Below are 15,434 nucleotides of genomic sequence, written 5' to 3' on the forward strand. Positions count from 1 at the left end.
GGTAAATCCAATTCCTGTTACTCCATCTTGGCCAGGATACTTATTATTTTTTTAAGTCTATGAAAACATAAGTTTTTTGTTGAGGAGGGTGGCCATTTGAGAAACATTCTTATTCCATACATTTGTTACTTTACATGCTAATGTGTCAGATCCATCTTTGATGTTACCTATACTTTTTTATTTATTCATTACCTGGGGTTTTTTCTAAGGTTCCAATATTGAAAAATCTGTGAAGGACCTCCAGCGCTGCACAGTCTCTCTTGCACGATATCGAGTTGTAGTTAAAGAAGAGATGGATGCTTCCATTAAGAAAATGAAACAAGCTTTTGCTGAATTGCAGAGCTGGTAAGTTAAGTTGCATTTGATAAAAGCACAAAAATGGTCATTTATAAAGATGATTAGCTATTCATGAAGTTTTTAATTCTTGACTCCTAACTACTCTACACAGAGGGGAGAGACTTAAAATTCCTATGACAGGGGAGAAAAAAAAATGGTGTAGATGATAGAGGCTCTGTTCATCCCCCTGGCAACCAAATCAAAGTTGTAAGAGACACAAGGAGCAGAAGCAAAGAAAAATCACCTGGGTTCTAGATGAACAAGCCATACAACTAGGGAGAAATCCAAGAAAGCACTCCGCAACGGCAGAAGGTAGTACCGGGCGATCTGGTCCTGAGCGGCTGAGTGAGATGGAGGCTGCGGCAGGGGCAGAAGCTTCTTAAAGGGGCTGCATCCGTGACGGGATTTTCACGGGGACACACCTGCTTGCTCTAAGCAACAGTGCGGAGTAGGCTGTGCACAAGGGGCACGAGGGACTTACAGGGAGACATTGTCGGAGTGAGGGTCGAGGGGAGATTCACTCCGTACTGGCAGTATCCATTGTTCCCTATTGAGCCCTCCCCCATCCCAGTGCATGGACACAGCGGCACCATACTGTCAAGTTATCAAACTGGATAACAGAGGTCCCTCCACCCAGAAGAGTCCCTGAAACCCCGCCTCCCCCAACCTGGGCCACACCCATGTATATCCTCAGCACTCAGGTGCACCTTGCTGAGCAGCACCTAGATTCACCCTGGAGGCAGCTGGCCTCAGTTTCTGGTGTGGCCTTTTTAGGCCACTATAAGCACAGCATCTGTGGATTGCTTGCTGAATCTTGTGGCCCTGGAGGGGTAGAGACTTGGACTAAATTTGGCCTTCAGCCGAACCCCTCAGGACTGTGCCATTGGACACCTACTTCACAATTCCACACTAATAAGACCGGGAGACTTAGGAGCTTTGCTTAGTACATAGGAACAGACACAGAGGGGCAGCCAAAATGGGAAGACAAAGAAGCAGAAACCATATGACAGAATAGAACAGAGATCCAGATATAATGGAGTCAAGTAATCTAACAGAGAGTTCAAAACACAGGTTATAAAGATGCTCAATGAACTTTTGGGAAAAGTAGAGAACTCAAACAAAGATAAAAATAGAGATGGAGATTATAAGAGGGAACCAGTCTAAAATGAACACATTATCTGAGATGAGAAGTATATTAAATTGAATAAACAAAGGAATAAACAAAGTGAATAAAGAAGAGGATCACATGCCCTGACTTGCCACTCAAACAGAATGATAAGAAAAAAGAGGCCAAGACTATAAAGATGATTTAAGGAGGATATGGGACACTATTAAGGCTCCAAATATTCGTCTGATTGGCGTAAGTGAAGAAAATCAAGATGTTGAACAGCTGTCTGAAGAAATAATAATGGAAAACTTACCTAATTTGGTGAAGGAAATGGACATAAAACCCCAGGGAGCTCAGAGGATTCCAAAAATCAGAGATCCTACACCAAGACACATCATAATTAAAATGCGAAAAGTTAAATACAAAGAAAGAATATTAAAAGCAGCAAGAGAAAAACAAATAATTACATATAAGAGAACACCCATGTGACTGGCAGCTGATTTCTCAAGAGAGACAATGCGAGACAAGGGCTTGGCAAAAAATATTCGAAAGAATTAAGACCCAGGATATACAACCAAGAATAATTTATCCAGCAAAGCTATCATTTAGAGTTGAAGGACAGATAAGAGCTTCCCAGACAAAATAAACTAGAGGAATTTATCACCACCAAGACAGAATTACAGGAATTGTTGGAGGGACTTCTTTAAGAAGAAAAAAACATGTATCAAAAACAGGAATAAAGAATGGTAACAACTACATTCCTATCAATAAGTACCTTAAATGGAAAAGAATTAAGTGCTCCAGCTGAGGGATGGAGTGGCTAAAATGATAAGAAAACAAGACCCCTACATATGAAAAGGAAGAGAATGGAAAAAGATATTGCTGTGATGAACCTAGAAGGTATTTAAGTCAGACAGAGAAAGATAAACACTATGTGATTTCACTTATATGCGGAATTTAAGGAATAAAAAGAACAAACTAATCAAAAACAGACTCAAATATAGTGGACAGTTTGGTGACAGACAGAGGGGAGGGAGGTTTGGGGGGCTGGGAGAATGAAGTGAAGAGTTAAATACAAATTAGTAGCTGACGGATAGTCGCAGGGATGGGGAGCACAGCGTAGAGAATGCAATTAGCATTAATACATTGGCTAGGTGGAGGGTAAAGGGAGGGAGGGAGTAATTGAGGAGATCATTTTACTAACTATATAGATGTCTAACCAATGTACTGTATACTTGAAACTAATTAAAATTTAAATAAAGAAATTTTTTTTAAAGGGGGGAAAAATCCTATGACAGGTATAGCTTTGTGCTTTGTTCTATTTCTTTTGGTCATAGTGTGAGAATGACTAGGACAGACAACTGATAATGCTTTAGAAATGGGCCTGGGGTTAATATTGTTTGGAAAGGGACAAATAATTATAGAGTAGATCATGCATCCTTACTTTAGAGTCTGTCTTTTAACCAGGAATCTGTAACCAATAACATGATATTTTTGAACAAAATTATAAAGTAGAAAAAAAATCTATTTTTGTTTTCCTACTTTCAGCCTTCCTAAGGTACCCCACCCTAATGGTCTCTTCTGTGCTCTATTATCAGTTGTCGATTTGGTTTTTTTGTGTGTGTTTTTCAAACTGTTTTTTCATTTTGTGTTTTCAAAGAAATTTGTGTCTTAAAATATATTAGTATGTGTTCTTTGGGGGAAATATGGTTTGGTAGTTAAAGAGTTTTGAAAATACTTTTAAAAAATTCTACTACTTCTTAGTGCCTTTAAAATGCTAATGTGCATTGTGAATTTGTAAGAGGGAGCTATATTATGCTGTTTCTCAAATGTATTTGATTATAGAATCTTTTGGAGGGAAAAATATAGTCTTAATGTTTTCTAGAATACCAAAGCTGTTTTAACTATTAGATATTAGGTGTTAACTGATATTTAAACCATAATTCATTTTGAGGGGGGATTATTTGCATTTTATTAGGGACTTTTTTGGAGAAGACTTAGGGAACAAAGTAAAATGATGGGAAGACAAGTAGCTATGTTGATGTTTTGTTACATAGGACTGTCCACTCTGCTTATTTATAAGACTTGCCTAGATCTGAAAATTGAGAGGAAGTGTTCATCAATAGAGAGAACATATATTACTCTTCCTCTCAACCATCTGTTTTCTTGTCTGTTAGTGGACTGCTCCCTTGGGTCATATTTAGACCCAAGTGTTCACAAACTTGGTCTAGTTACTTTATGCCACAGCGGACAAGAGATAGAGGGCATATAGCTAGATTCAGTCTTCTGTTCTCTGGAATTGAAGAGGGAGCGAATTAACAAAGATGTAGAACAAAGCCTCCTAAAAGTTGCTGACCTCCATGTTTATCATTTGCAGAGTGTACAATGGTCCATTAAATCATTATAACCAAGAAGCACTTTTAAGAAAGGTAATTCATCTACTAGTCTACCCATGTTTTGTTCTGAATCCTGAGTTTCTCCCTTCTGGTTTTATAGCTTAATGTCATATCTTTTGTTTTTCTTACAAACATTTTTGCTCTAGCTAGATTACTCATTGTCTCAAAACTTGATGTGCATATTTCCTCTTCCATGTACTAGTTAGTGTCATTTTCCCAGTCTAATATGCTCTCCTATATCTTTGTACTTATCCAAATCCAACTAATTCTCTCAAACTTATGTTAAATTAAATTCTGACTTCTGGAAATTTTTCTAGGTAACTGATTGCTCCTCTTTCTGCACCTCTGGGAGAAAGCAATATGGCCTTTGCCCGGGATTATGATCATATCAGATATCGTTGGCTCATTTGGAAAATAATAAAGAGCTCAGTAGGTCATCACAACTTTGCCTTGATAAGCCTCTTGTTTCTGTGATTGTTTAGCTTACTTGTTACTTAGCCACAGGATCTGATTCCATTCAGAACCAACCTGAATCAGGAAACACAGTTCCGGGAGAGAGAGTTTTAAGTTCCTGTTGACTTGGAACCCAGCCAGGGGAAGCCTCCTTCAGTAAATGACAAATGAAATGGTTTCCTGACTGGGAAGTTGTATTTACGATTGATTAGCAGGCACAGCAACCAGGTCAATTTAACTTGAAGAAAGAGATTACCTGCGCTTTTCTGCTCATATAAAACCCTTCTCTTTGGCTGATTGGGTTTTTAAACTACCTTATTTCAGTGTCCCTTGTAGTTGTTACTTCAAGACATAATTGGCAGGTGAGTTAACTCCATTTGGCACCAAACCAGAACTTGGACTTAATGTCATTTAACTGGGAAGCCATTTTTTGTGTTGGTTATAGTATAAAAGAAAAGCAAAGGGTTCTAAAATTTGCAACAGCAAGATTACATTACTCCTGACAGGACACTAGGGGAATTATATGAAGAACTGCTTTCACTTTGAGGCCAAATGAAAGCTGACACATACCTGCGGGAAGGTAAAATCAGAACCTTTCTATATAACAGTTAAAATCTATTCATATTGGTGATTCAATAATAATCATCTATGGACTCAAGTTTACTTTTCTTGTTAATTAATAAAATTTATCTGACTTGGAAAGTTGGAGCCATTAGTTGACTTAAGCCTAAGGCTAATGAAGAGTAGGATATGGTGTGGAACGTGAAGCTGGACTATATAAACGGCTTTTGACGGTCATCATAAAATATGGTGGTGAAAAATACCAACAGGATACGCACTTAGCTTGCCTTTTAAATAAAAATTTCTATTTTGTTGAAAGTGGAAATATATTCTGACTCCCAGTAACCTTATGATCTTCCCATTCATCACTGATGGCTTACTTCTCCACTGAAGCTTGGGAAGAAAACTAGAGACAGTTGGTACATGTCACATATATTATTTCCTTCTCAGCTTATAGATTATGTAACAGAAATGCCACTGTAGGAAAATTTAGGGACTAAGGAATTTAGTCATTATGGAACAGAGTAGAATGAAGAGGACCAAAATGTTGACTGAGCCTATAGATGCTTTTATAAGTATTTTTTTGGTTCAAAAAATAAAACTATTAAGAAAGAATATTCCTTCCTAATATTCCTTTTTTTTTTTTTTTTATTTTGTAATTCAGAAGGTCCTAAATCACTTTTCTTAAGTCACAACTTGGAGTGACTTGTAATTCAGATATTCTTTAGGTCAGATCTTAGTTGTGGGACAGGTATGAAGATTTAGGAAAAGGTCAGTAAAGAGTGGAGTCATCAGAAAACACCTCTTAGAGGAGATGAATAATTATCAAGCTTTGAAAGTAGAGTAGGATTTACATTGGCAGAAAAGATTGGGATAGAACACTGCATTTGGAAGATATGATGTAAGCAGAGACATAGAAGGGACATGTAAGGGGCTCTACGAAGTATAACTAGAGTTAAGGAGCAACATATACTTGAAAGTAATGAGAGATGAAATCAGAGACTGAGGAAGAATGAGAGCATTTGATGAAGGAATCTGAATTTTTTTAAGGTTACATTATTCCAAAACTCTTATGTTTACTGTATTTCCCACAATTATAACAATATTTTTTTTAAAATAGAAATGAAAATCGTATAACTTTAGCACCTTACTTAACACATAATTTGTCTTCTGTTTCCTCATGTCCCTTACCGTTTTCATATATAATCTTAATAGTTGTAATCATAGAGTATAATTTTATAATCTTTTCATTTAGAGTTATCTTTTATTCACCTCTGTATAAATGCCTACACTGTTAGTGTTTGTACATGTTTACAAATTTCTAAACAATGGGTCTGGAACATGTAAGATTTATTAGAATCAATACGAAGGCATTTTACTAAATATATTCTGTTGAAACAGACATCAAGATGAGGACAGAAAATTAGAATAATAATTGCTGCTGACATTTATTAAGCTGTTATTGTACGTCAGAAGCTTTTATGCACAATATCTCTAATGTACATAACAATATCACTTATAGTGTTATACTCATTTTATAAATGAAAAAAGGTAGGCACAGCAAAAGATAATTTGCCGAAAGTCATACTTGGTATTAAGTGACACTTTCCACTATACCATGCTTCCCTTTTTTTGTGTCTTACCAGGTTTCTGTTTGCCTTTATTCTTTAATCTTTGTCTTCCTAGTCCACACGTGTCTTCCTTTAGACATTGCTATCATAATTTCAGAGAGAGGATTCAAAAAAAAAAAAAATCAGTTTCAAATGAATATCTCGTCGGCCACTTGCTATGTGGTTTAACACTATTTTTCCTTACCAACTAGCAACTTGAACAATCAACTCCTTGGTAATCTAGGCTGCTGCTGGTCTTTTTTTCCTAAATATATTGTAAAGTATTATCACATCATATGTTATCAAGTATTACTTGAGAATTGAGATGCTTTGACTACTAGAAAAGAACAGGAATATTATCTATTGAGGGCCTGTCCCACAGTACAGCTTATATTCACATTCTAACTTCTTAAAAAAAGCTACTTCAGACTCTTGAAATATGAATCACATGTGCACATGCTTTGTGAAGGACTTCTGACAAAGAAGAACCCATTAAAATTTTTATAAGATCCAAATTTGATTTAATAAGCTAGTTTTTCCATTCATTTTACCCCAGTTTTTTAGCTCAGTATGATGACCTGTCTACCTAACTGGTGCTTTTTGTTTTTGTTTTGAGCCCAGATGTGTGTACCATACTCTAGTAAGGCCAGTGCTGGGAGTATGGAGTTTTACAAAACATGAAGCTAATAAAAACTACTGACCAACTCTCTTTTTTGGTTGTTTTATATGGGAAGAGAGTAGTATCTTCAGAGAAATGTAGGTGTTTGCATTAGCTTCGCTTGGATTTCTACTTTGAGCGGCTAATGGAATTAGAATAAATATGTTTTAAGATTTCAGCAAATAAAATCAAGTACAAATATTTTCTAAGAAGATTATTGAGTGGTTTAGAGCAGGGGTCCCCAACCTCTGGGCAACAGACCTGTACAGGGACTGGGCCGCACAGCAGGAGCAGGAGGCGAGGAATGAAGCTTCATCTGTATTTGCAGCAGTTTCACAGTTTTATTTTCACCTCAGCTCCACCTCAGATCAGGTATTAGATTCTCATAGGAGCACCAGCCCCTGGTGACGAAAAGGTTGGGGACTGCTGGTTTAGAGTATTACCCCTTGAAATAATTGGCAGTGGAGTTGCCAGAGTTGTGTGTTTATTATACATTATTTTCTAATGCAGCAGAAGTAAACAAATGATAGTTAACAATTCTTTGCTACTGAAAGCAATAGCTAGAATTAGAAAACTACATGTTAATATATTAATTAAAGGGCTTGCTTCAAATAATAGACCAACTATATCTTAGCGATATGAATGATAATGCCACAGAAACAACTTTTCTGAGTATCTAAATTGTACAAAAGCTTTAGAATCAATTGAGCAAATGTGAAGGTGGTGAAAAGTTCTGGTAATGAGGGGAAGAAATACAGAGCATTCAGACATTTACCAGTTCTTTCTTTTCCTTAGTATCAGTGACCCAGCGTTCAAATCCATCTTTCATGATTGAAGAAAGGATATGGAAATTCTCTACACTTATTAAGCCCAGGCTTAATAAGACCTAGCGTCTTTCTGAACAGAGTCTCAGCAATATTTAGCTGAATTTCTTTAGCAGTTAGAGAATCCAAGGTATCGGATGCATATTATGGTGTATTTCCATTCAGGAAAGCCTTTAGAGAACAGTTGCAAGCTTAGTATCCTCTTGGATTGGAGTGAACAAAGCTGCAGCAGAAAGTCCGACAGTCTGAATGAGCCTTTCATCACTCTGAAGGGACTCATTGCTTGCAGTTATGGCATCTAAAAACTGTTACTAAAAGCACAGGTACTTTAGAATCTCTTGGCTACAGGTCCATACTGGGACCACTATTTAGCTTAGGAACAGGAGGAAAACTTTAGCTTAAGTTTATTCATTGTTAGAAAGTTATATTACAGTAAATTATTATTTTTAATTGTAAAAAACGTCTGTTATTTATCTTATGCTTAGCCTACTTTCTACTTTTGAACTCTTCCTACCTTCTCTTTATTTTGTAATGCACGTTTCTCCAACTTTTTATTGAGAAAACTTTCAAAAAACAAAAGTTGATAGTACAGTAATCAGTGTATTTGCTGGGGGAGTGGGGGCGTTTTAAATTGCAGACATCATATCACGTCACCCCCTAAATGCTATAGTATGAATGACCTAGAAATATGGTGGTTCTTCTACACAACCATAATACATTATGTGATGTACTTTTAATTAAATTTTATTTTGTGTTGGTGTCAGCCTATCTATAGTGGTACTATCAGCTAGGAATGCCTGGAGGCACTCACCTGGGCTCTTCTACTATGGGTGAGCCAGTGTTGTGGCTGGACTGGCTTGTGGTTCTTATGATTGCAAGATGCACCTTAGCAACAATATCAGGGAACTTTGAAAAAAACAAGATTCATTATTAACAGACCCTGGAAGGTTCATGGCACTTCTAGGGCCACACAGCACTTCCAGGGCCACATAGCAAAGTCACAGAGAGAGAGAGAGAGAGAGAGAGAGAGAGAGAGAGAGAGAGAGAGAGAGAAAGAGATTGATTGAGGGAGAGAGAGCACATGGGATTCTGCCTTTATTGGAGTCAAGGGTTGGATGGTAGTGTTTTACAGGTTCATTCTTTGTTGGTAAATTTAAAACATAAGAGCAGGAACTGAGCGCAGAGGGAAAAATATGGTCACTCAAGTGGTCAGTTATTTAGGTCACCTAAGGCTTTGTGAAAGGATAACTGCATGAGCGAGGCAACCTGGCTTTTTATCTGGTTGTGTAGCTGGCACTATGTATTTATGAGATGGATGTCTTTGAAATGGATATCTCAGCAATCAAAAGCTAATGTCAAGCACTTATACCACATGTATTTTAAAATTTATTCATTTTTGTATTTCAAAGACTTGAGAAAATTTAATGGAAAATTGCAAATATATGTCAAGCTTTCCTCTGAGAAAATATCCTAACAGTGTTGGTTAACCAATAGATTCCTCTATTTAATGCTTAGCTGACATCAAACAGGACCTTTCAATAGATGTTATCAATAGATGGCGACATGAAAACAACCAACAAAATGAAGTAGAAGTGCTTACTGCTTTTCAGGGTTTTTTTGGCATGAAAATGTAAACTAATTTTTTAATGGTGTAGTTGTGTGGTTGTCCATGCACTGTCCTATAAATTTCTTATGATCACCAGTGAGTCATTCAAGCAACAAAGTTTATTTAAATGGCTGCTAGTCATTCTCACAGAAAAAAAAATTGTCATCACAATGTGCTAGCTCATACTGCCACAAAAAAATGTCTGATTGTGATGATGCAGAATTTTTTTTTCCTAAAAGCAAGGTCAGTCTACGGCCATGCTACCCTGAACACGCCTGATCCTGTCTGTTCTTTGATGGGAGACCACCTAGGAAGACCAGGTGCTGTAGGCATCCAATAAATAAATAAATAAATAAATTAATTAATAAAAATAAAAGCAAGGTTATATGACATTCTACTTTTCATAGTAAGATTGTAAGCTACAAAAAGCTTACCTGTTTACTGAAGTCTTTAAATAAATAGTTTAGAAGCTTTGTCAGAGATGAATTTGTATCTGCACCTTAAGGTGATGAAGCAACAGAAGAGAAATGATGTCAGACTTGGGGCCCAGCAGCTCCTTTCTCTGTTGTGCTTTTGTTTTCCCCATTAGGTATTCCAAATGCTGCTAGAGTTCTTATAGCAAAACATTGCCAAAGTTTAGGACATGCTTCTCTCCAGTCTAGCGCTTTTGGATTGATATGTTAACGAAATTTGTGTCATTGTAAGTCAGTTTATTAACATCATACATAATGATTATCAAACCTTTATTTTCTGGCACTTTCCTATAAAAGGATTTTACTGCTTGAGGAAATGACCTTGTCTTATACTTTTTTGTATATCTCACACTGTAGTCTTCGTATTAACTGCTTTGTGCTTACATAACTACATATTGAGCTACACTGAATTAGTGTGTGGTTTGTGCGTGTGTGTGTGTGTATGGTTGGTTTTACACCAAGAAATAAGAGTGGAACTTTTATTAACTCTGAAGTTATATTCCTATTCAAAAGGAGAAATCAGAATGAATCCCAAGTTTGGAAAAAGTTGGAACATTTTGTTTGTGCAGATATTAATATTCTGGATTTTTTTTCTACCACTAAGCAAAACTGATATAGTAAGGAAAATTATTTGCATCCAGGGGTTGAATACTAGGGTAACCTACTCTCTAGGCTCTTATATAAGGACATGGAAAAGCTTTGCATGCCATTTACCATTTACATTTTCAACAAAGAAAATGCTAATTGTCTATTTAATGTTTTTTTCTACAAAAATCCTACCAGAAAACTTGGATTCTGTATTTTCTGGATTACCTGAAAATGTTTACCAAAACAAGCACAATGTATCTTTTGACTACTCTTTATTCTAAAGACTAAAGTACCGGTAGACTTGGTGCAACTGTGGCAAAATATTGAAGATATACAAATCCTAAATGTGGATAAATTTACCATGCCATGGCAGGTAATTCATTGGAAACAAAGCTGTCCAATTTTATAGACCAAAATATAAAATAAAAAATATATGAGTATATATGTGGATATACGTAATTTCTATTAGGACTTTTTGCCTGAAACATTATTTACCAAGAAATGTGTTTTGAAGATGGCTACTGCCATCTACTGGTCTACCGTAATATATGGCAATAAAAGAGAATTGGGTCTGTTTATTGGAATCCTTAAAATATTCTTTACTGTGGGTAAGGCAGAAATTTTTGTGGTCATACAGTCTTTACTTTGTAGTATGCTTTTAGTGAACAAACTCCATAAGTCTTTCTTCACTATTACAATGTGCTATTTCCTTGTTTCAAGTTTCTGATCAAATCTTTTTTGCTTTGTCATCTCTTCCTAGTTTAATGGATCGAGAAGTGGCATTGCTTGCTGAAATGGACAAAGTGAAAGCCGAAGCAAGTAAGATTGATCTTTAATTAAAACTGTTTCCCTACTGTTGAACTGTACCCCTGAAACTTAACCTGGGTTTCGTTGACCAATGTCACCATAATAAAAATAAATACATTAAAAAAGAAAAAAGCTATTACCAGTTAGTAAGTACCTGCTTCTCAAACCCTATAACAAAAGCTCAATATAAATGCCTCAACAAGCGTTTTTATATTTAGCTAAACAATCTTGAGCAGTTGTACTGCATTGGCGAATGAATTTTTTCAGGCAAAACAACTTTACAAGAGCCTGTTTTTAGAATATTTACAAATTTTAATATTTCGAATGTAGAGTTCAATGTATAAGAAGAAAATATGTCATACTATGCCACCGCAACATCAACTTAGGAAAATAAAGTCTCTTGTAGGTGCCTATTTTTTTTCTTTTTCTCTAGTGATGAAAGAATTCCTTTGATATAATCAGAGGAGACTCACCAGGTTACCTACAATTTAGTGTATTAGTTCATGTCATTACCTATCACAGAACTTTGTTTTCTTGATTTGTAGAAGTCTTCACTCAATATCTGTTATCATTAGGTAGGAGAAAAGTCGGTGAATTGAGGGTCGATGTCTAGGGTTCCGTGAAAGCTTACCAAAATAAATTCTGAAGGAATAGAGTCTAACTTAGGTAATTTGTGGTGTTTTATACAAAAGAACCAGATATCTGTTTTTTGGTAATTTCTATTAAGTATTTATTACGTTAAGGATATACAGCTATATGAAATGAAGGGAATGCCAACTGTAGCTTTACAATGGCATTTATTTGAGGCTTTTCAGCAGCAGGTGTTACCTTCATGCATTGAATGCCAGATTTGTAATTAGGAAGGTTGTTTCTTTTAACCTGCCCTCGAACTGGGAAGAATGGAAGTAGCTTGAAATGATGACTCAGTTAAATCATTTGTGTCTGTGGTCATGGGCCAGAGGAAGCAGCTTTGAAGCAGAGTTCATTTCGATCCATTTTAACCTGAAATGTTGAATACATAGCAGAGATGCTATCCACTATTTTTTGGAGGTAAGATTTCATTTAAATTGAGTGGTACATCCTAACATTCCTAAATGTAACAGTTTTAGTCCATTCATGTACCTGTGTGTTCTTTTTGAAGATGAAGTTTCAGATAACATCTAGTAAGAAGACATTGTCCTTTGAACATATTTCAAGGAGACTAATATAATTAACTCCCATCACCGAGCTTCAGCCAATTATCAATTCATGGCTAATCTTATTTTCTCAAAATCAGAGCTACAGTTTTACTTCATCAATTTTTTAATCTGTATCTCCTTTCTCTCATGCTAAAAATCCTGGTTCTTGATAATACTAATGTAACTACTCATTTTCCGGTACTGTCAAGAAGGTGCTTCTTTTTCCTTTTTATACATTGTAGTTTTATTAATTTATATGTTCATAGTACTTCACAGTTCAGAGTTTTTTCACTCTTTCATATATAATCTTCATGTCAACTGTGAGGTGGTTAGAGTTTCCTAATTTTTTTTTTTCACTTTATAAATGAAGAAACTAGTTATTTGGGAAAATATGACTTGTCTAAAGTCATATAATTAGGTGCTTTGAATTAATTTTATGTATAGAAATCTTTACTTGACAAATTTTCTCCATATTAAGATCTATAATTCTGGAATGCTGGAGCTGAGAGAAAATGAATTTGATACAAATGCCAAATAGGTTATATCTTGGGAGCCAAACCAATAGATTATTTGTAGCTGTTGGGCCTTGGTATTGAGACTTTTGTAGGCTCGTTTCTAACTTATTGAGAAAGTATGCCCTTACTAATTAACCTGACATGGGTCTGAGCATGTCATACCCATGGGTGGCATACTTAGCAATCAGGCTAAGTAAACTTGCTAAGGAGGTTTAGATCTCTGTAATACCTGATGTAGCTCTTTGAAAATTTTATTTTTTTCCTAATATAAATGTGGCTAATTTCACAATAGATTACAGGATTCTGTGTATAACAAGAATTGAATTTGACTGTATGCAACACGTGTGGGCTAAATACACGTGAGTTTATTTTTCTCTCGTGAAATGAAAAGTCAAGAGGTAAGTGATCCAGAGCTGAAGGGCATCTCCAAAATTACATGAAGAGACCAGGCTTCACTGTCCTACTCAGCCATTCTTAGAATGTGTTTACAATCAAAGGTACCTCCTAGGGCTCCAGTTGAGGAGGAGCAAAATGTGACATGCCAACTAAAACTCCTATAAAGAACTTTGCTGTAAACCTCACCCTGTGAGTTCTGCTTAGATCTCAGTGGCCAGACTGTATCACGTGACTGTCTTATCTGTTGCAAAGCCAAAAAAAAATGTAGATTTTTACCTAAGTAGGTTGGTACCCAACAACATTGGACTTCTGGTAGGAGAATGGATATGCAGTCATTAACAGTCTTTGCTACAGTACACCCCTCAGCTACCCAACATCCTTCTTTTTTCTAAAATGAAAACATACTCACCTTCTCCTCAATAGCATCACCTCCAAAATCTCAGCTAGTTAGTATATTCAGCTGAAAGTCCAAGGCTTCCGGAGAATTTTAGATCTTCCAACAGGTCTGGATATGGCACACTGTAGTCTGGGGTCCCAGAAACTAAAAGAAAAGTTAAGTGCCCCCTCCTCCAATATTACATAGATAAAGAAGAGATAATTATAGTAAAAATTCCCATTTGGAAAAGCAATGATCAACTCTTACTGGACAAGAATAGCAGAGTCCCTGCCCTGGTGGAAGAGAAAGTTACTTGGTTTATCTGGTAGCCCTTAGTTCTGTTTCTTAGGAAGATTTCTTATACCCATGTCCTCTGTAGCCCCTGGCTCTCTAAGATTTTTTTTTTTATTGTTTGTTGTTCTCCATGGTCATATCTGAGTTACATGTCTGGGAGCATGCCAAAGAAGATGCTTCTTAAAATGCTGTAAACAACCTAAATATCTATCACTAGGGAACTTGGTAAATAATTGTGGTATATCCACATAGTAAAATACTATGTGGCTGTTAAACAGAGGGAGATTCAATATATTAATAGGAATTGAACTTCACGATATATTAAGTAAAAATAGCTAAAGTAAAGGAAGGACCGTGTATATGATATACTCTCATATGTGACGAAATAAAAAAAGGGAGAGGGGTGTATGTTGTATATGTGTAGAATATATTTGGAAGTATACTTAAGAAATTGTTTACAGTGGTTTCCTCTGGGGAGGGGACCACAAAGTCAGAAATAGGAGGGACACTATTTTCATTTCATACTCATTTATTCTAGGTGAATTTTTTTTATCATATGTGCATATTTGTTTTAATTTACATGCTTCTTGATGAAATTTTGAATAGAAAAAAAAGACATGATTTATGCATGTTTATGATTCATAAAAAGTATTTACTATTTAACTGCCTTCAGAGTCCCTCAAGAAGGTGGAAACTGAACCTTTGGTATTTTCATTTTCTGGGTAGGTGGGCTGCTAAGCCTTTGGCTGTCCACATACATACTGCAAGACCTATACTTCCAGTTCTTCTTTATCCTGTTGAGCAGAACGTAAGCGTCATACTCCTTTTCCTCTACAGTGGAAATTTTGCTCAGCCGACAAAAGAAAGCCGAACTTTTAAAGAAGATGACTGATGTGGCTGTTCGAATGTCAGAAGAGCAATTGGTTGAGCTCAGAGCTGATATCAAGGTAAAACTTCCTTCTCTTTTCTGCCTTTCTTCTTACCCTCGGGACTAAAGTAGCAAATCTCCATAATTCATGGCCATATCAAATATATTGAACTCATGATCTTCCCTTCTGAAACCTGGCTCTCTTCCTGGTTCCCTTTCTCTGTAAGTGGTACTGTCATCTACACAGTTGTCCAAGCTGGAAACCTTAGGAAATTTCTCCTTTCTTACATGAAATCAATCAGCAGACCCTGTCCATTTGGCTTCCTACTGAATCTCACATCTGGCTTTTACTTTTGAGCTCCACCACCACCATCATGATCAAGTTAC

At 36.2% G+C, this 15,434-nt stretch overlaps 1 protein-coding gene across 4 annotated transcripts in view; it reads left to right on the top strand.

Moving 5' to 3' along the window:
- Positions 1-15,434, top strand: part of SPATS2 (spermatogenesis associated serine rich 2) — a 91,228-nt gene that overhangs the window by 69,396 nt on the left and 6,398 nt on the right. For all 4 annotated transcript variants that reach the window (XM_023535446.1, XM_011368279.2, XM_023535447.1 and 1 more), the window contains 3 exons: positions 210-345; positions 11,374-11,432; positions 15,017-15,126. In XM_023535446.1, the coding sequence (XP_023391214.1) occupies positions 210-345; positions 11,374-11,432; positions 15,017-15,126 (305 nt within the window). The remainder of the gene's footprint in view (positions 1-209; positions 346-11,373; positions 11,433-15,016; positions 15,127-15,434) is intronic.

The sequence above is a fragment of the Pteropus vampyrus genome, unplaced genomic scaffold (genome assembly GCF_000151845.1).
Source record: "Pteropus vampyrus isolate Shadow unplaced genomic scaffold, Pvam_2.0 Scaffold140, whole genome shotgun sequence".
NCBI classification, from domain to species: Eukaryota; Metazoa; Chordata; class Mammalia; order Chiroptera; family Pteropodidae; genus Pteropus; species Pteropus vampyrus.